Source organism: Ovis canadensis, chromosome 13 (genome assembly GCF_042477335.2).
Source record: "Ovis canadensis isolate MfBH-ARS-UI-01 breed Bighorn chromosome 13, ARS-UI_OviCan_v2, whole genome shotgun sequence".
NCBI lineage: Eukaryota > Metazoa > Chordata > Mammalia > Artiodactyla > Bovidae > Ovis > Ovis canadensis.
In genome coordinates, this window is record NC_091257.1 from 80,985,682 (window position 1) to 81,006,880 (window position 21,199).

General features: G+C 46.3%; 1 protein-coding gene and 1 long non-coding RNA gene across 6 annotated transcripts in view; one reads left to right on the top strand and one right to left on the bottom strand.

Moving 5' to 3' along the window:
* The window catches only part of DLGAP4 (DLG associated protein 4), a 140,872-nt gene extending 127,753 nt beyond the window's left edge, over positions 1-13,119 (top strand). For 4 of the 5 annotated variants that reach the window (XM_069548483.1, XM_069548485.1, XM_069548486.1 and 1 more), the window contains 3 exons: positions 9,484-9,575; positions 10,303-10,458; positions 11,310-13,119. In XM_069548483.1, coding sequence (XP_069404584.1) covers positions 9,484-9,575; positions 10,303-10,458; positions 11,310-11,528 — 467 coding nt within the window. In that variant the 3' untranslated portion in view covers positions 11,529-13,119. Of the gene's footprint in view, positions 1-9,483; positions 9,576-10,302; positions 10,530-11,309 lie in introns of all 5 variants that reach the window. The other variant, XM_069548484.1, reaches the window with a different exon arrangement.
* Positions 13,120-18,920: 5,801 nt separating this feature from the next.
* The window catches only part of LOC138417714 (uncharacterized), a 35,070-nt gene continuing 32,791 nt past the window's right edge, over positions 18,921-21,199 (bottom strand). The window contains exon 4 of the long non-coding RNA XR_011248257.1: positions 18,921-19,647. This is a non-coding gene — a long non-coding RNA (uncharacterized lncRNA). The remainder of the gene's footprint in view (positions 19,648-21,199) is intronic.

Consider the following 21,199-nt stretch of genomic DNA (forward strand, 5'->3'; position numbering starts at 1 on the left):
CTTTTTTTTCCCTCTCTTTTCTTGCCTTCTCTCTCCCCATTCCCTTTGCTATTTTGAGGTTGTGTTTTAGTTTGGATTAGGTTTGCCTATAAATAACATTTAAAAAGGAAAGAAAAGGTGGTGTGAACAAGACTGTTCATCTCTCTCACATTCGGGAATGTCTGCAGTAGTGATGCTGTAGCTGCTTCTTTAGGTTCGATGTCATAATTGGATTCCATTCATGAGATCTTCTCATCTTTCCCAACGGCTGCTGGATTCCAGAACCCCAAGAGCATTCCAGCAGCAAAGGAATCAGTGGCAAAATAGAACAAGCCAGCCCCACCTACCACTCCCACTTCTATCCCTTTGACAAAACTACTCATAGCTTGTCGCAAGGGTGGCCTGGGACATGCCTGAGTCCCAGCAGCCATGTATGTACCCAGTTAAAACTATAGGTCCCCCCAGACAACTTGTTTTCAAACGCCTGTGCTGCGCTTGCTGGACAGAGTGTGCATATTAGAGATAGGCCATCATACTAACAGCAGAAGCCGTTATTCCACCCTGGTACTAATGTAACTTGTTCTATGACTTTGCATACCATGTATCATATTTTCCACTTGACAATCCTTTGTCCTAGAAAATCCAGTTTGCCTGAGAAATTCCTGTGTTTTATTTCATCTGAATAAAGTTGCTGTTTGAAACAAAATAAAGAAAAGGTTCTACTTCTGAGGGAGAAGGACACGAACGCTAGGACAACTAGCCATAACTGCCACAGAAGTTATGCACTGTATTTCTGTTCCTTTAACACTTCAAATTGTAAAAGTAAGTTAGTCAGCATTTTTACCTTTCTCCCAAACAACATAAAAGCCTTAACATATAATTTATCTAACTGTTTTCTTACGATTTAAAACTGTACACATTATCATTATATAATTTTCAATTATCTAAATGCGTGTTTAATAATTCCCATGTATTTATCATTTTCTTTGTTCATAATTCCTTATCTCAGATCTTCCTTCCTGGATCATTTTCTTCTTTGCTGAGTTCATCCTTTAGAACTGTCTTTTTTCTTTTTTTTGGCTGTGCTGGGTCTGGGTTGCGTCACGTGGGCTCTCTTTGTTGCAGCGTATCAGCTTTCTCTAGTTGTGGTGTGCAGGCCTCTCTAGTTGCCCACAGCATGTGGGATCTTAGTTCTCTGACCAGAGGATCAAACTAGTGTCCCCTGCATTGGAAGGTTGATTCTTAACCATTGGACCACTAGGTAAGTCCCTAGAATTGTCCTTAGTGAGAACCTGAGAACTGGAATTAACCCTGCTTTGATTTATCTGAAAACCTTTACTTTTGCTCTCATTCTTATTAACCTTCATTTTTATTGTGACATACACATGCAAACAGTAGACAGAGTAAAGAAGAATGTCCAACACCCCTTTTCTCACCACCTAGTTTACAAAATGGAATATTACCGGTATCTTTGGACCTGATGTTGGTCACCTTCTTTCTGCCACAGCAGTAACACTATCCTGAATTCTGTGTTAATTACACCCTTGCCTTTCTTTATACTTGTACCACATATATGTGTGACCCTAAGGAACATACTGTTTAGTTTTGCCTGCTTTCAAAATTTACATTCATAGAAGCCGGGTGTCTGTATTCTTCTGAAACCTGCCTTCTTGGTTCAGCCTTGTTTGTAAGACTCATCCATGTTAATGCATGTACGTGTAGTTCATTCTTTCCATTAACATGCAGCATTCCACTGTATGAACATATCATTGCTTATCCATGCCACTGATGAGCATTTGAATTGCTTCTACTTTTTGTGAGCAGTTTTTTTATAATAGTATTAAAATGTAATTTATATATCATAAAATTCACCCCTTGAAAGTATACAATTTAGTGGTTTTTAGTATATCCACAGAGTTGTGTGACCATCACTGCTACCTAATTTTAAAACAGTTTCCTTACCCCAAAAAGAAACCTTGTACCCATTCAGCCATCACTCTGTAGGAAATGGCAGCCCACTCCAGTATTCTTCCTGAGAAATCCCAGGGACAGAGGCGCCTGGCAGGCTGCAGGCCATGGGGTCACAAAGAGTCAGACACGACTTAGCAACTGAGCACAAGCACTGAAACACGGATCAGCTTCATTCGCTAGAGCTGCCCGCTCTGAACATTCCCTGTGCGGGGACTCATATGCGGTGCGCACTTGCAGGTCTGGACTCACTCTGCCTAGTGTTTCTGAGGTTTCCTCATGCTGTAGCATGTCAGCACTTCACTCCTTTCTGCTGCTGAATAGTACTCCATTGTATGGATATACTGCATTTTGCTTACCCATTCATCAGGGGTTTCCACTTTTTGCTGGTAGGTCTTCTTTGAAACACGACAGGTTAACTTTAATGGAGTCCAGTTGGTGTTTTCATTTATCGCTTGTGACTTGCTGTCAAGTCTACGAAGCCATTGCTAATCCAGCCTCGTGAGGATTTTACTCCTGTTTCCTTCTAAGAGTTTTATACCTTTAGTAGTTACATTTAGGTCCATGATCCATTTTGAGTTAATTTTTGTATATGGTGTGAGGTGTTGGTCCACCCTCATTGTTTACACTTGGATATCCAGTTGTCCCAGCATTTATTAGTGAGACTCTTCTTTCTCAATTGAATAGTCTTGTATCCTTGTCAAAAACTAGCTGACTAAATGTAAGGGTTTATTTCTGGACTCTATTCCACTGCATCAATGTACATGTGTATACTTAGGCCAGTACTGTACTGTCATGATGACTGTAGCTTTGAAATGAGTTTTGAAATTGGGAAGTGTGAATCCTCCAATTTTATTTTTCAAGTAAAAGAAGTTTATCGTTAGTTCTCATTTTCTCACTAAAGGAAGTTCTAAAGTTCATACTTCATTTTTCATTTCCATATGAATTTTAGGATCAGATGGTCAATTTCCTCAAAAAACAGGCAGATAGGATTGTATTTTGATAGGGATTGTGTTAAATCTGTAATTCAGTTTGACAGGTGGTATCATCTTTTAAGTCTTCTGAACATGAACATAGGCTATCTTCATTTAAGTTCTTAAAATTTTCTTTCAATACTGTTTTGCAGTTTTCAGTGGACAAGTCATATTTCTTTGTTAAGTTTATTCCTAAATATTTTATTCTGCTTGATGGTATTGTAAATGAAGTTTTTCTTTATTCCATTGTCAGCTATTCACTGTTACTATATAGACACAACTGATTTTTGTACATCAATCTCATATGCTGCAACCTCACTGTTTTGGGGGGAATTCCTTAGGATTTTTTATATACATTAGGTCCCCTGCATATGAATGAGTTCCACTCCAAGAGCACATCTGTAAGTCAAGATTGTTCATAAGTCTAACAAAGTTGGCCTCGGTATCCAGCTAACACAATCATTTATATAGTACTGTACTGTAATAGGTTTATAATACTTTTCATGCAAATAATACATAAAAAACAAGTACAGAAAGTAAAGAAAACATTTTTAATGTTACAGTACAGTAGCTTGAAAAGTCAAGTAGTACATTGCGAGAGCTAGCATCCAGGGGCTGGCACTAAGGGCAGGAGGCGTTACTGACTAGAGGACGGAGAGGCGGTGGCAGACAGCGGAGCTGAACGGCGTCGGCAGGGGAGACACCCCCGCCCGACCCTGACGGGACGCGTGTTCTCATCTTTGAAAGTCACAACTTGAAGGTTCGTGCATAGGAGACTTACTGTAATTGAAAAGACAAATTCCTCCAACCTGTTGTTCTTCAGGAATATCTTGGCATTGGCTCTTTGCTTTTTCCATATACATTTTAGACTTGGCTTTTTAACTTCTATGTTGAGGTTCTGACTGGAATTATATAGAATCTGTACATCAGTTTGATAGAAAATTGATGTTTATGAATGAGTCTTTTGTATCCAAGAACATGATTATGTCTCTCCATTTATGTAGGTCTTCTGTAGTGTCCTTCATTTAAATTTTATATTTTCCACATAGAAGTTTTCCATATTGTTTAAAGATTCATTAGGTTAGTATTTTAATTTTGGAAGGATGTAAGTAGTAGTTTGAACTCCGGGAGTTGGTGATGGGCAGGGAGGCCTGGCGTGCTGCATTTCATGGGGTCAAAGAGTCAGACACAGCTGAGCGACTGAACTGAAATGAAGTAGTATTTTTGTTATTATATTCTTTTTCTTTGGTTGATGAAATGCTCTTGGCCTTTTTATTGATCTTGTATCTAGAAATACTGCTGTATTCTTATTTGTAAATAAGGAATTGCTTTTAGCATGGTACCATTGTGTATGAGGTTTACTATAGGTCTGTTGTAAATACGCTTATTCTGGTTAAGAGAATTGTTGAATTTAATGGAATTCTGTGTATCTATTTAGATAATCATATGGTTTTTCTAATCTGTAATGTGGTATATTTATTGATAGATTTTTCTTTCTTGTCTTCTTTTTAGATTAATCAGATATCTATTTCCACTTTGCTCATGTTAGCTTATTGTTCTTTTAGCAGTTACTCTGTATCCTTGACTTTGTAAGACTAAATTGGTACTTTAACCACTTCACAGATAATGCAAGGACCTGATCATGTGTACTATGGCCGTGAGATATTTCCATTCTATAAATATGATCTAACTGCCCCAAGACATTATTTTTGTTTTATACAATCAGTATTACCCACATAATTACTCTTTTCTTTCTGGTAACACTTTACTCCTTTATTTCTGTGCTTGCAGTTATGAGAATCACTTTCCTCTGCCCTAAGAACTCCCTTTAGTACTTATATTAATGCAGTATTTGTCTTAAAATGTCTGTATTTTTCCCTCTCTTTTTTTGAACAGTATTTTTTGCTAAGTATAAAACTCTAGGTAGGTATTGATCTTCTTTCAGCATTTTTATTTATAAAAGTTACTATGTTCTGGTTTCCAGACTTTTATTGAAAAGTCGGTCTTCCTGCTGCTGCTTTGAAGAATAATTTTTTTCCCCTTTGCTTTTAAGATTTTTCTCTTGTATTTGAGTTTTATCCATTTTTACTAGGATACCTAGGTATGGTTTACTTTGTGTTTTTCCAACTTGATGCTCACAGGGTTTCTTGAATCTTCAGCTTGAATAACTTTCATCAGTTTCAGTAAAGTCTCGGCCATCATTTCCTCAGATCTCTGCTCCATTTTATTTCTTCTCTCCTTGTGGACTCCAGTTACACATATTTTAGACTGCCATGTTGTTTCTTCATTTTCTCTTCCGAATTTTCCTTCTTTTATTTCCTCCTCTGGACCTCAATCTGGACATTTCCTGCTGGATTATTTTATAGTTTAGCTGTAATTAATCTACAAAACCTATCTGTTGCAATCAGTGGGCTTCCCTGATAGCTCAGTTGGTAAAGAATCCAATGCAATGCAATCTGCCTGCAGTGCAGGAGACCTGGGTTCGCTCCCTGGTTTGGGAAGATCTCCTGGAGAAGGCAGTGGCTACCCACTCCAGTATTCTGGCCTGGAGAATTCCATGGACTGTATAGTCCATGGGGTTGCAAAGAGTCGGACGTGACTGAGCGACTTTCACTTTCACGGCAGTCAATTTCAGTATGTTTTTAGTTCTAGAATTACATTTTATTCTTTTTGATAGATTTCTGGTTCTTTGCTGAAATTCCCCATCATGTTATATATTTTCTTGGACAAAGTCCTTTTAAAGCCCCTGTCCAGTACTTCTAGTACCTGTGTCCCCTGTGGGTCTGTTACTTTTTCTGATTTTCTCTTCTGCTGTGCGGTCATTTGGTCCTACCTCGCGGCATGTTTGGTGAATTTCCAAGTTTTTATTTTTCGTTTACCGGCTGTGCTGGGTCTTTGTTGCTGCACGGGCTTTTCTCTAGTTGTGCAGGCTTCTCATCGCAGTGGCTTCTCTTGTTGCGGAGCACAGGTTCTAGGGTGCTCAGGCTTCAGTGGTTGCAGCTTCTGGCTCTAGAGTGCAGGCTCATAGTTGTGGAGCCTCACAGGCTCACAGGCTTAGCTGTTGCATAGCGTATGGGATCCCCGGATCAGGGATCGAACCCGTGTCTCCCGCATTGGCAGCGGATTCTTTACCACTGAGCCACCCGGGAATCCTCACACTTGGTAATTCTTATTCAACACCAGAAACTGTATATGAAAACTACAGAAATAACTTGAGACCCAGGATGATTTTTTTTTTTAAGAATGATTTTCTGTTCTTCAAGAATGGATTTACTTTTGCTTCTTACAGACAATTGCATAGGGCGAGAAAAACTTAATCCAGTATGGGATTCAGCTGATTCAGAGCTGGGTTTTGTGACAGCCTTGGGTATTTCCAAACCCCTCCTTCTTGGCAGACACTGAGCTCCAATTTTGTCTTGCCCCCATCTTAAGACGGCTGGAAGCTTTGCTCAGCTTGAGGTGCTTTCCCCCAAGTCCTGTCTGCCTTGTAGCTCCGAATTCCAGTTTTGGTCTCCCTGTCCCCGTGGAACTCTACCACAAGCTCTGCTCAGCTTCTCAGACTCTCAGCCACCACTTCGTTGTCTTAGCACTCAGCTTTCTGCTGCCTATAAATTTGGGAGGCGCCTTGGGGTAACAGACCATCAGACTCACCTGATTATAGTTTCCCTTCTTATTGAAATCTTAGCCTCTCAAATTCTGGCTGCTTTGGTAACTTTTTAATGCCTTGAAAGGGATATTTTGTTGTTTTGAGTATGTTATTTAGTTTTTTGGTGGGGTTTTAAGTTCAGTTTATCTGATAGTAACTGGTTTTTCATAGCCAGAATCAGAAGTTATTAGAATTTTCTAATATTGAATCTGTCTTGTAGTACCAGAATAAACCCAGCTGAGTTATATTACTTTAGTACATTGTTGCACTTTTTAAAATATGTGATTTAATCATTTTGCCTTTATTCTTGATTATTTGGCTGGTAGTTTTCCTTTCTCATCCGTGTCTTTAGTACCAAGGTTCTCTAAGCATAAAATGAGATGGGGTGGTTCTTCTAGTCATATCCTAAGTCATGATCACTCTGAAGAAATTTCTTTTCTTCCATTTTCTCTGTCCTTTTAGAACTCTGACGGATGTATGTTAAGTTTCCCTCTCTCTTCCATGTCTCTCAGTCAGTATCAGTTCAGTTGCTCAGTTGTGTCCAAATCTTTGTGACCCCATGGATTGCAGCACGCCAGGCTTCCCTGTCCATCACCAACTCCCGGAGTTTACTCAAACTCACGTCCATCGCGTTGGTGATGCCATCCAATCCTCTTATCCCCTTCTCCTCCCTCCTTCAGTCTTTCCCAGCATCAGGGTCTTTTCCAGTGAGTCGGTTCTTTGCATCAGGTGGCCAAAGTATTGGAGCTGCAGCTTCAGCATCAGTCCTTCCAATGAATATTCAGGACTGACTTCCTTTAGGATTGACTGGTTGGATCTCCTGGCAGTCCAGGGGACTCTCAAGAGTCTTCTCCAACACCACAGTTCAAAAGCATCAATTCTTTGGCGCTCTCTCAGTCACTTTCTTTTAAATAGTCTCTTTGTTGTAATATACCTACTTGCTTCTTTTTTTTTTTTTTTTAGTATTTATTTTGTTTGGCTGCACCAGGTCTGGGTTGCCGCATGTGGGATCGAGCTCCCTGACCAGGGATCGGGTTCAAGCCCCTGTGTTGGGAGCACAGAGTCTTGGCCACTGAACCACCAGGGAAGTCCTCTAGTTGCTTCTTCTATTTCTTTAAAAAAAAAAAAAAAGGTACCTAAGTGTAGTCTTATGATGAGGAATTCTTCAAAAGGGACTTCTTTTATTCCCATTCTACTTTAGACCAAGCCAGGTACATACACCCACTACCTGCAGTTATTCCTGGCAGCTTTAAGATGTCAGTTTAGCAGTGTAAGGGTTTTGCACCGGGAGCTTTTCCACTCCTGTTCCCTCATCGGTACTGGTTTTCATTACGGTTTATTCTTTGTGCTGTGTCCATCATGGCCCTTGTTTCTGTGATGCCTGATTTTTCTCTTGCATAGTTCCAGAGCTCATGTCTTACCTCCTTCCATGCTCTTTAAATCTCTTTTCAGGGCACTTCAGTCTCTGCTTTGAACTGCTGTTTAAATATCTGTGGCTACAAGTCACACTTTTCATCTGTTCTCTGGCAACAACTTCCTGGTGAACACTTACCTGCCGTTTGCTGCTCCTGTACTATGTCGAGCTCCTACGTGGGCTCCTTTGTCATAACTAATTTCTAAATGAGGTGCAATTCCTCCTAGATAAGCTGTTGTAAGTAGACCATTGTGGGGGAGGAGGCAGGAGGGTGTCCCAGGCTGGCAGGAGCTCCTCAGCCTGGTGACGGGTACAGTGTGCCCTTCAGCTTGGTCTTCTCTCCAGGACACCAGAGGGCAGTTACCAGCAGTGTTGTTGCCCCCTGCCCCCCACCCCTGGTGCTGAATCAGATTCAGGGAAGCTCCTGTTGCAGTCCATACCCCTTTTTATTTCAAGCTATGCCACTTTTAAGAACTCAAAACTGCCACCTTTATCTGAGCCCTTCAACTGCAGGAACTCTCCCTGCGTGGCTATCACTGCACGTTGACACTCTCATACACCGTGCTCCGGATTCTACCAGGAGGCAGTGTGCATCTTGATTTATTTACTGTTTTGCTTTTCAGTGATTTCTAAGGGGGTCAGGAGATAGTATTGTCTTCCTGCTACTTTATTATTTTGATGACATACAACATAATTAATTTTTTTACTTTAGAAAAAAAAATACCTGACTGTGTCCGGCCCCGGCTGGGGCATGGGGGCCTTTCACTGCAGCACACAGGCTCTTTGTTGCAGCCCGCAGGCTTCTCTTTAGCTGTGGCATGTGGGATCTTAGTTCCCTGACCAAGGATCAAATGCGTGCCCCCTGCATTGGAAGTGTGGAGTCTTAACCACTGGAGCGCCAGGAAAGTCTCCCCTGCCACTTAAAAACCAGAAATCACACTAAAAGACTTCAGTCTTGTATTCCTGGGCTGAACACTTCATGGTTAACACTGCTCTTTGCTGTAAGACTTTTGCATTCGTAATGAAAGTGGCCTATTCTTGCCATGTCCTATCTTTTTCTCAGGGCTCCTGAAATTAGCTGTGTCATTTTCTGTGTTTATTTACTCTCAGGAAGAATTTGAATATATATAACAGGGGTTATCTGTTCCTTGAAGGTTTTGTAAAACCTCACGTATAAAACTATATAGGCCTGGTTCCTTTTTCTAGAGAAGATTTTTAACTCCTGCTTCAGTTATTTTAAACAGTTATTGGTCTAATCAGATTTTCTATTTCCTGTTGAGCCTATAGTAGTAATTTGTTTTCCTGAAAAATTTTTTTCCATTTAAACTCAGTTTTCCGATTTATCGCCATGAAATATCCTTAGAAACTAGTGGGTTAATTACTGTGTAAATAAAATGAAGACTGGCTGCCATCAGCAAATAATGATCAGTGTCCTGAGGTGGTGGGGAGGGAGGCGGAAGCAGACTTGAGCTCTGCTCAGCCTTCGCCCCCTTCTCTCTCAGTCTTAGGGAAAGTCCTCAGTGCTGTGGGCAGTGCCCAGCTACTGATGTCGCAGAAATTCCAGCAGTTCCGGGGCCTCTGTGAGCAAAACTTGGTAAGTGTGATTCTGCTTCCTCCGCAGCGGGTCTCCCAGTCAGAGCCCCCAGCTGGATTAGCCTCTAAGCCTCTGTGACCTCCTCCCTGACATGGAGAAGGTCCTGCCTCCCCAGCCACAGTGCCCACAAGGAAAGGGCCAGGAGTGGTCCTTTCAGGTCTTTAATACCTTCTGAAATAGAAAAGTGAACTCTGTGTAAAAACAGACACAGGGAAGTTAAAAATCAGTTAGCACTTTTTATTACAACATACTCTGTATCTAAGAAGACAGTCAAGGTAAGAACTAAAGAAATAACCACCATTAGGCTTGTTGGGTCTCCCTTCTCCTTCACCCTCACCTGTCGGGTGGCAGCTATTCCTGTGGGGAGCTTCTTTCCGTCCGGCCAGGGCTGGGGGACAACGGCCAGTGTTTGTCTCTAGGACCAGTAGGGGTTTGGGGGTTCACCGAGGAAGTCATGATGAGGAATGTGTTGGCTGAGAACAGAATGATGGGAGGGCATCCCCATGGGTCTGTAATCACACTGACCTGGGAGTGACGCTGCCTCCTCCCTATAAGATGAGACGAGTCACACGCCAGCCACACAGTAGGCCACGAGGGCCTTCCTGACCAGAGCCCAGCAGAGGTGGCGAAGGCTTCGTCACCATGTGCGTGAGAAGCCACGCAGGGCCAGGAGACCATACTTGCCTCCTTGCCCTGCTGGCCCCACTGACCCTGCTCTGTCCCACAGAACCCTGATGCCAACCCACGTCCAACGGCCCAGGACCTGGCAGGGTTCTGGGACCTGCTCCAGCTGTCCATCGAGGACATCAGCATGAAGTTTGATGAACTCTACCACCTCAAGGCCAACAGCTGGCAGCTGGTGGAGACCCCCGAGAAGAGGAAGGTGAGCATGGAGCAGTGCGGAGGGGAAGTCCAGGGACAAATTCCTGGTCGGCAATAACGCTGCCCACATCGGTCAGTGCTGCTTGGCTCCCTTCTCCGTGTGTCGTCTCTGAGCTGGGGGCTCACGTCCATCAGTGTGCGGGGTCCATGCTCGGCGCTCGTCCAGCATGCCGCTGGCTCTGTGTAGTTGAGGCTGCCCCCGAAGCATGCCTTCCTGCCCTGCATGTTCGGAAAATGGGACTCCTGGGAGACACATGCCCTCAGCCTGGAACGCTAGTGTAGTCACAGCTGTTGGAAATGCCAGAGGCAGAAAAGGGGTCCTTCTCCTAGGACCACGCTGCCAGGAGTCCAGGGGTCTGGACCGGGTTCTGCCTCCCAGGCTGGCCTCATCCCTGAGGCCCGGGTTTCCATCTGTGAAACGGTGCCCAGCGCCCCCTTCGGTTGTTGGGTACTGGACTGTGGCCCTTGTGAGTTCTGATCCCCTAGAACAGCATGTGCAGTGTGATCTGGGAGTCAGAGGCCCTGAATTTACATCCCGGCTCTGGCTGTGCGGTTCCTGTGTGAGTTTTGGGCTCTCAGTGGTTCCAAGCAGGGGTGGGAAGAGGTGGTCTGTCCGTCCCCTCCTACCAGAACACCAGGATTGTAGGCTTGCTGTTTGCTCCTGTGCCTTGTGCTCTTCCCACCATCATTGCTTCTTGTGGCTTCCTGGTTCCAAATGTGTGTTGCTTGTGCCCAATGCAGGGGAGCTGGGGTGGAGACTCCAGCTGCCAGCATATTGTGGGTGGTAGTGCCGCCACATACAAGGTGGCACCTTTATTTTATTTTTCTTCCCTCCTCACTGTCTCACTAAAGGAAGAGAAGAAAGCACCCCCTCCGGTCCCAAAGAAGCCAGCCAAATCCAAGCCGGCAATGAGCCGCGACAAGGCCTCTGATGCTGGGGACAAGCAGCGTCAGGAGGCCCGCAAGAGACTCCTGGCAGCCAAGCGGGCGGCTTCCGTGCGGCAGAACTCAGCCACAGAGAGCGCAGACAGCATCGAGATTTACGTCCCTGAGGCCCAGACCCGGCTCTGAGACCAGGAAGCAAACAATTTTAAATCATTAAAAAAAAAACACAAACTAAATGCAAATGGAACAAAATTTTCTCAACCTTTAGTATGGTTATTCTGTCTAGAGACCCTGAGCCAACTTTCAAATTGACGCATCCAAGGGCTCACGATTTGGCTTCTTTGGGTCCCTCCAAGCTTTAGGTTATGGAGACTTCACACACACACAAATCAACAAAAACATGAAACTAGGAACCTTTTTTTTCTCCTCTCGCTGGCCGCGGCGGACTAGATAGATGGACTTTGGCAACTCCCTGGCCCGGCCTCCAGACCACGGTCTTTTTACTCATTCTGTCTAATGAGAGCTTAAACTAGCCTGTTTACAAGATGATGACAGCCCGGGGCAGCCTTGGGCGCCTGCCCTGCCCTTCCTCCTCCCGGCTACCCAGCTCTGACCGTGGAGTTCTCATCCTTACGTTTCTCTTTGCCCTTCAGAGCTCACACAGGGGTCACCATCCTGACGATCGGCTTTCTGGTTCTCAGCCCTTTGTGTGGTTGAGCCCAGAGGACAGGGAGATGGACACGCATCCCCTCCCCCACCAAGTGCTCACACACAATCACACACGCGCGTGCACACGATTGCAGGTTCCTCTCAGCAGAAGCGGCCCTCCCACTGTGCTGCAGCAGCCTCCGGTCTCACCTTTCTGAGACCAGGAGGAGGGCTGAGGTCTTGGGGGGGGCAAGGATGAGATAAAAACCACAGCTACCACACTCCAGACTCCCGCCTTTTTCTTCTCTCCAGCCCCTTTCCTTCCTTCAGCAAAAATGTATGACTTAAGAGTGACTTGCTGGGGCCACTCAAGAGAGGGCCCCCACGTTCCAGGGGTGGTCTACCCCTGGCCGAGCCTGTACCCGAGGGGCGGGCGGCTGTGTCTATACGTATGTGTACATATGCACATAGACCTTAGAGTGTATATTTAACAAACGCCCCTCTGCTCACCCATGCCCACCAGCGCCACCGCTGGCTCTCGGGGCACCTGGCAGGAGGCGGGTGTGTGAATAGCATATATTTTTACATGTACTATATCTAGGTGTGTGTACAAGTGTGTGTAAAAATACATACCCTGTGTGTAAGCAGCCCTTCCCCCACCCCCTTTTTTTTTGGACTCTCACCTGACCCCCACCATGGGCCCATCTGCCCAGCCTCTGAGTTTTCTATTTTTTTACCCCAATCATCCTTCTCTCTCCCCAGCCCCACTCCCAGCCCCACTCCCAGGGTGTCATGAGCCCTGAGCTGCAATGGTCCAGGCCTGCAGGGTAAGGGGAGGGTGGGCAGGGGGCAGGGAGAAGGTGAGGCTGGCCCGCAGCGAGCTCTGTGCACGAGGCTGCACGCTCCACGACTATGGTATTGGGGCTATCCTCTGTCCAGCACCCACCGCAGGGGGCCTGGGTGAACTGCGGGCCTGCTCTAGGGCCCATTCCAGCTTGGCCGCCGTCTGTGACCTTGGGCAAGTCACTTGACCTCTGTGTGCCTCAATTTCCTCCTCTGTAAAATGGGGACAGTCCCCGCCCCTCCCTACCTCACAGGCATGTTGTGAGAATAAATGAGGTAATGTGTACCAAGGGCTCATGGTGTTATTGCGGTGGGATGGGCCAGGCTGGCATGAGGTGGGTGGAGTGAATGCCCCAGGAGACAGCCAGACCCCTTCCAAGTGGTAGGAGTCTCTTTGGAGACAGGCGGTCTGGAGGGCAAACTGCAATTCCAGCTAAGGCACCAGCTCTGTGATGCTGGGCAAGAACACTAAGCTCTGGATTCCCTTATCTGGAAGCTGAGTGTGTCACATCTGCCTGACCAGCTTCCTTGAAGAAATAAATGCTTAGTAAGTTGCTGAATGGGCTTCCCTGGTGGCTCAGAGGTTAAGGCATCTGCCTGCAATGCAGGAGACCCGGGTTCAATCCCTGGGTTGGGAAGATCCCCTGGAGAAGAAAATGGCAACCCACTCCAGTACTCTTGCCTGGAAAATCCCATTGACGGAGGAGCCTGGTGGTCTACAGTCCACGGGGTCACAAAGATTCGGACATGACTGAGCGACTTCACTCACTCAAGTTGCTATATGGTGGGACTTCCCTCGTAGTTCAGTGGTGAAGACTCCACGCTTCCAATGAGGGGACATGGGTTTGATCCCCGGTTGGGGAACTAAAAGTCCCACATGCCATGTGACATGGCTAAAAAATGTTTTTTAAAAAGTTGCTACACCAGAGCCAGGATGGGCCACCCTCGCTGACAGCTGGTGCCTGCTCCAGACCCCGACCCTGCATGCACTTCACCCAGGACGGGGCACTCGGTACCCCTGATAGCCGTCTCCACCCAGACAGTTACACACCCTGGATGCACTTCCTGAGCACCCACTCTGGCAGGCCCGTGGCCTGCAGGTCACTCGCAGAGCTCACATTCTGGTGGGGGAGACGGAACGTGTCCCAAGTGAGCTCCACCCATGGCAGGTGGTAGAGAAGGCGCTGCGGCTTAGTGAGGCCGTGGGAACCCTGACGGCACCGCTCAAGCTGGCCTGGGCAGCAGCCTCTGGTCAGGGAGAGGGACAGGGGTGCTTGCCGGCTTCGGGGGTGGGTGTAGTGATGGGGTGTGGGGGAGACCGCGGGAAAGTGCATTCTAGGCAGAAGGAACAGGAAGTGATGTCTGGAGGTAATATGTATTTTAGAAGGTTCCTGGATTAACACACCATTGTAAATACAACACTGTAAACCAATTCTACTTCCCAATAAACATTTTTTATAAAGAAAGTTCTTGGGCCCAACTGAGCTGCAGACACCTGGTCTTCTCCCTTGGCCCAGCCCAGCTGAGGTGCTGGTTGACCTCAGGCCCAAGGGAACTACCTTCCCAGGAGCTTTGATCGGGCTGCCCTGCCCTCCCCAGCAGGGCCGTCTGTGAACTTATCTGAAGCCACTGGGCCGGACCCCCTTCACTAGGAGCAGCGTGTCCTCCTGTCTAGATCCTGGTAGTGGTGGCTGAGCATCCAGTGACCACAGGTGGCTCAGATTAACTCCTGGGGCTGCCTGGACCTAGCCCCACCGAGAGTGACTTGAGGGTGAGTAAACAAGCTTCAGGTGGCCTGGGCACTGAGCTGGATGCTCAGAAGCCTGGAGGAATATAGAAGCTGCTCCCCCTGGCTTTGACCAATCAGCAGCCGAGCTTTATGCCAGCCAAGCCTCGGGGCACCAGGAGGACCCTCACCCCTTCAGAGCGAGTGTTTCTGCTGCAGCAGGGGCAAGGCATTGTGGGTCAGACCAGGGAGAGCTCTGCACACCCCGTGTCAGAGCATGAGTTGCGGGGGGGAGGGACACACCTGATGTGCTGAATCTGGGCCCCTGCTCCCAGCCCTCCTGGTGCAGCAGAGGAGAGGCCTGCCTCCCCAGGCTGAAAGGAGCGTTTCATGTCTTTACCCAGAATCGCCAACTGGCAAGATTTTGCCGTATTTGCATTGTTCCTTTCTGGGACACAAACATCTCCCTCACCTCAAGCATTTAAACATAAGTTGCACACACCATGCTGGTTCACCCCAAACACACCAGGTGACGCCTAAGAACAGGGACACTCCTTCCCACGTGAGCACGCGCCACCGGGTGCTGTGTGCTCAGTCACTTCAGTCGTGTCCGATTCTTTGCGACCCCATGGACTGTAGTCTGCCAGACTCCTCTGTCCATGGTGATTCTCCAGGCAAGAATACTAGAGTGGGTTGCCATTTCCTTCTCCAGGGATCTTCCCAGCCCAGGGATCAAACCCACGTCTCCTGCTTCTCCTGCACTGCAGCGGATTCTCTACCACCAGCGCCGCCTGGGAAGCCCAGTGCCACTGTCACCCTCTTAATTTAACGGCCAAGGGGCCCTCAAGCACCTCCCTTACCCAGGACGGCACCGAGGCCTTAACACCAGCTAGAGCAGGGCTCACACTCCAGATGGCCCGCAACAGCCTCCACGGCTTCTCCTTCATATCCAGCCGGGACCCAAAGCAGGACCGGTCACTACTCTCACGTTGCCATGTCTCTTTACTCTCACTGAAGCAAAACCAGTTTCCCCACTCGTATTTTCATGATCCTGACATTTTTAAAGTTCCCAAGCATCTTGCAGAATGTTACATAATTTGGATTTCCGTTTCCTCATGACGAGACTCAGATTAAACAGTCTGCACGTGAACATGGCTTAGATGATGTCCCCTTCCTGCATTCTGTTCTATCAGGGAGGCGTTTCTCTCTTCATGGAAAGGCAGCTTCCCAGGGCACCTGAGAATCCTTGGCGTCTGCGTTTCCAGAGCACAACCCTTGACGGAACAGAAAGGGCCAAGCCCTCTGAGCCAGAGACCACAAGGACCCCAGATGAACTGAGATGAGAAGCTCCCATCACCACCAGCCCTGGAGCGGGGCTGATAAGAGTGAAGTTGGGGGACTTGCCTGGTGCTCCAGTGGTTAAGACTCTGCCACGCAATGCAGGGGACGTGGGTGTGATCCCGGGTCAGGGAACTAAGATCCCACATGCCACGGAAACCTGTGCAACGAGGATCCTGCGTGCCATAACTGAAGCCTGATGCAGCCAGATAAATATTTTTTTAAAATAAAATGAAGTAGGGCATCTGCTACCCACCTGAATCTGGCTGATCTGAAAAATCAACGCAGCCCTCACTGCCTTTTCCTTATGGCAGCCAAGGGACTCCTCAGAAGCACCCCCTCCACTCCCTCAAAAGTCCCCCTCTGATCAGGACCCTTTGCACACTTCCCGGTACCAGTGGGAGAAAATCCAGCCTCCTCACCTTGGCTGTCTCTGCCCACCTTTCTGGGTGCACCACCCATGGGAGCCCGTCCCTTGCCCTCTGCCTTCCAGCCAGCCGGCATTTCTGCAAGGAAACCCTCCCAAAACACCTCAGGCCAGGCTGGTGCAAACCCCCTGCTCTCCATTCAGAGCACAAGAGTGATGTCCTTTGTTGCTGTCACTGGTGCTTAGATCTGTGAGATTACAAATGAATACAGTATTGGTCTCCACCAGGGAGACAGATGGGCTCCCTGAGGGCAGGAATAGAGTGTTTTTTCACTGGTCTTGGTGCCTAGTATCAGGAAATATTTCTTAAATGAACGACTTTGTTGGGGAGTACAGGGGTGGAACTTCCTGAAGAAGGTAATATTTGGGCTGGGCTTTGAAGGATGAGCAGGAGTTCTCCGAGCTGTGGCAGTGAAGGACACAGAGAGCAGAGGCAGACAGGTAGGACTATGCTGCTGCTTGGGGAGGGGTGCACTGGACAAGCCTTGAATGCCAGGTTAAGTCCAAGAGCTTTTACCAGCTTTGAACAGAGCAAGGTCATTTCCTTTCATAGAACCCAGTTTCCCTTAAGACAGGAGCCCCCAGTCCCAGCCTCCATGAAGCCATGGTACTCTGGTGACCCAGTCAGCACCCGAGTTTGTCCCCAAAACAGGTCAGGGGACCCAGGCCTGGAGAAGTCCTGTGACCAAGAGGCGATGTGGGCCCTTGGAGCCCCTCAACTGCTAATGGCTTTAACTTCCTATAGACTGACAACTCCTACATCTAAATCTACAGCCTGAACCCTTCCTGAACTTTACACTTCCTAGTCACCATCACCACTTAGATGTCTAACAGGTAATCTCAAAGTTAACATGTCCACCAACTAGTAAAAGGAAACGAGAAGGGTTAGAAAAATCACCATTTGGGGACTTTCCTGGTGGTTCAGTGACCTCGGTTCAATCCCTGGTCCACGAATTAAGATCCCACACGCCTGGGGGCCGCTGAGCCCATGGCTGCAACTACTGAGCCTGTGCTCCAGAGCCCGCAAGCCACAGAGAAGCCGTTGCAAAGTGAAGCCATCGCAATGAAAGGTCCTCGCGCTGCAACTAGAAGGCAGCCCCCACTTGCCACAACTAGGGAAAAGCCCATGGACAGCGGTGAAGAGCCAGTACAGCCAAAAACAAACAAATAAATGAAATTTCTAAAAATCCACAGAATAATCATGAGGAAGTACCAGGTAACTGACCCGGACTCTCCGAAAATGTTAGTCTGTGAAAGACACAGAAAAGCTCAGGGACAGATGGACTTCCCGGTGGTCCAGTGGCTAAGAATCCACCCGCCAATGCAGTCGACACAGGTTTGATCTCTGGCCCAGGAAGATTCCACATGCCATGGGGCAACTAGGTCCATGTGCCACAACTACTGAAGCCCGCTCACGCCCTAGAACCCGTGCTCTGCAACTAGAGAAGCCGCTGCAATGGGAACTCCACGCACCACAACTAGAGAATAGCCCCAGCTCACCACAACTAGAGAAAGCCTGCACAGAGCAACGAAGACCCAGCATAGCCAAAACAAAGCTAACTGACAGATTAAAAACACTGCAATCAATGCAGAAAAAAAAAATTCGACAAAACTCAACACCCTTTCAAGATAAAGAATGCATGACAAATTAGAACTTCTTCGAGCTGACACTTGAGGAGGGAACATCCCCTCCTCCCCCTAAAATCCACAGCTAACATGTTTTATGGTGAAAGACTGAAAGCGTTCCCCTCAAGATCAGGAACAAAGATGAAGAGTTTCACTCTTGCCACTTCTATTCAACACTGTACAGTAGGTTCCAGCCAGGGCGTTTAGGCAAGAATGAGCTTAGAATGAGTAAGTGAATGAACAGATGGCATCCAAATTGGAAAGAAAGAAGTTAAACTACCTCTATCTGCAGATCACACGATCTCTCATTCAGAAAATCCTAACAGGACTTCCCTGGCGGTCTGGTGGCTAAGATTCCATGCTCCCAAGGCAGGACTTCCCTGGCGGTCTGGTGGCTAAGATTCCATGCTCCCAAGGCAGGACTTCCCTGGTGGTCTGGTGGCTAAGATTCCATGCTCCCAAGGCAGGGGCCCCGGGTTCCATCTCTGGTTGGGAAAGTAAGACCCCACAAACCGTGTGGTGTGGCCAAAAAAGAACAAATTTACAAAGAATGAAGCACTGATACATGTTATGGAATGAACATACGTGGAATTTGAAAACATTATGCTAAGTGAAAGAAGCCACATATTATATCCACTTACGTTACATTTCCGGAGTAAACAAAGACACAGAAGGTAGATTAGTGTTTGCCAGTGGATGGGGGAAGGGGAGGAGAGGACTGACTGCTAATGAGTATGCAGTTTCTTTGGAGGTGATGCTGGTAGAGAATCTGCCTGCAGTGTGGGAGACCTGGGTTCGATCCCTGGGCTGGGAAGATCCCCTGGAGAAGGGAAAGCTATCCACTTCAGTATTCTGGCCTGGAGAATTCCACGGACTGTAATAGTTCATGGGGTCGCAAAGAGTCAGACACGACTGAGCAACTTTCACTTTCACTTTGGGGGTAATGAAATGCTCTGGAGTTACACGGTGGTGATTCGTGAATTTTTTTTTTAATTTTCTGAGTTTTAAAATCACTGAATTGTACCTTTGAAAAGAATGAATTTTATGGTACATAAATTATATAAGTTTTAAAAATGATCTTAAACAGAGAGGTCCATAGAACGGGAAAGATTTTTGCAAATGACATATCTGATAAGGGATTAGTATCTAGAATATATAGAGAACTCTTACAACTCAACAACAAAAAAAGCAAACAACCTGATGTTTTCAGCAGCTTTTGGGTTTGTTTTTTTTTCGGCCGTACTGCATATCATGTGGGATCTTGGTTCCCTGACCAAGGATGGAACCCAGGCCCACGCAGCAGTGAAAGTGCTGAGTCCTAACCACTGGACCGCCAGGGCATTCCCTAAATGGGCCAAGAGTCTGAACAGACACTTCTCCGAAGAAGATACACAAGTGGTCGATAAGCACATGAAAAATGCTCAACATTAGTTATTGTGGGAAGACAATAAACCACAATGAGATATCATTTCCCACTCATTAGGGTGACTATTATTTAGCAAAAAGAAACAATAACAGAAAATGACAAGTGTTGGCAAGGATGCAGAGAAATTAGAATTAGTGCACTCTTGGTGGGAATGTAAAATGGCACAGCTACCGTGGGAAACAGTATGGCAGTTCCCACCAACCCCCCCAAAAAAACAAACTAAAAACAGAGTCACCATATAATCCTTCAATTTTGCTTCTGGATATATACCCTAAAAAAAAAAACAGAAAAAAGAAAATCAAAAGCAGGGACTCAATCTCCGTTGAAGCCACTTCACTTTTTACAGCAGACTCCGATTTTTGCACATAATTGCACTAAAATAACATTTCGTTGGTATAGTTTATTAATCTCATTACATGGAATATTGAGAAGACCCTCATATGATTGTGGTTTAAAGGAGAATTTTAAATGTGAAAAAAAAAAAAGATACTTGTAGTTCCCCCATATTAAGAGCAGTATTTTTCACAATAACCAAAAGACGGAAGCAACACAAATGTCCATTGACATGAATGGATAAGCAAGACTGTGGTCTTTCCACACAACGGAATAGTATTTAACCTTAAAAAGGAAGAAAATTCTGACATATGCTGCAAGATGGATGAACCCTGAAGAAACTATGCCAAGTGAAATAAACCAGTCACGAAAGGACAAATGCTATGTGATTCCATTTATATGAGTTTCCCAGAGTGGTCAAATTCACAGAGGCAGGAAGGGGAAGGGTGGTTGCCCAGCAGGTGAGGGAAAAGGACAGGTGATGGCTGTTTACTGGGCTACAGAGTTTAAGCTGAGAAGATGAAATGCTGGAGATGGACAGAGGCGACAGCTGTACAGCAGTGTGAAAGTGCTCAATGCCAAGGAATGATACACTCAAAATGGTTAAAATGGTAAATCCTGCTATTTCACCACACACACAAAATCACTGCAGATGATTGACTGCAGCCATGAAATTAAAAGACGCTTACTCCTTGGAAGAAAAGTTATGACCAACCTAGACAGCATCTTAAAAAGCAGAGACATCACTTTGCCAACAAAGGTCCGTCTAGTCAAGGCTATGGTTTTTCCAGTGGTCATGTATGGATGTGAGACTTGGACTATAAAGAAAGCTGAGTGCCAAAGAATTGATGCTTTTGAACTGTGGTGTTGGAGAAGACTCTTGAGAGTCCCTTGGACTGCAAGAAGATCCAACTAGTCCATCCTAAAGAAAATCAGTCCTGAATATTCATTGGAAGGGCTGATGCTGAAACTCTAATACTTTGGCCACCTGATGCAAAGAACTGACTCATTTGAAAAGACCCTGATGCTGGGAAAGATTGAAGGCAGGTGGAGAAGGGGATGACAGAGGATGAGATAGTCGGATGGCATCACCAACTCAATGGACATAAGTTTGAGTAAACTGATGGACTGGGAGGCGTGGCGTGCTGCACTCCATGGGGTCGCAAAGAGTCGGACACAACTGAGCAGCTGAACTGAACCACACACATACACACACACACAGGAGGATCAAAGAAATATGACAACCTTGGATTGGCTGTTGGAACAGAAAAAAAATTTTTTTTAAAGAACATTATCAGGATAATTGGCAAAACTGGAATATAGACTGTTATACAATAGTATTAAATTGATGTTAAAATTTTCCTGATGTTTACAAAGATATGTTACCAAGTCCAAGCTCACTCTGCTCGCCACGTGACAGGCTTATGAATCCAAAAGAAGAGGTATTGAGGCAAGGAATATGACCTTATTTGGAAAGCCAGCAGGCCGAG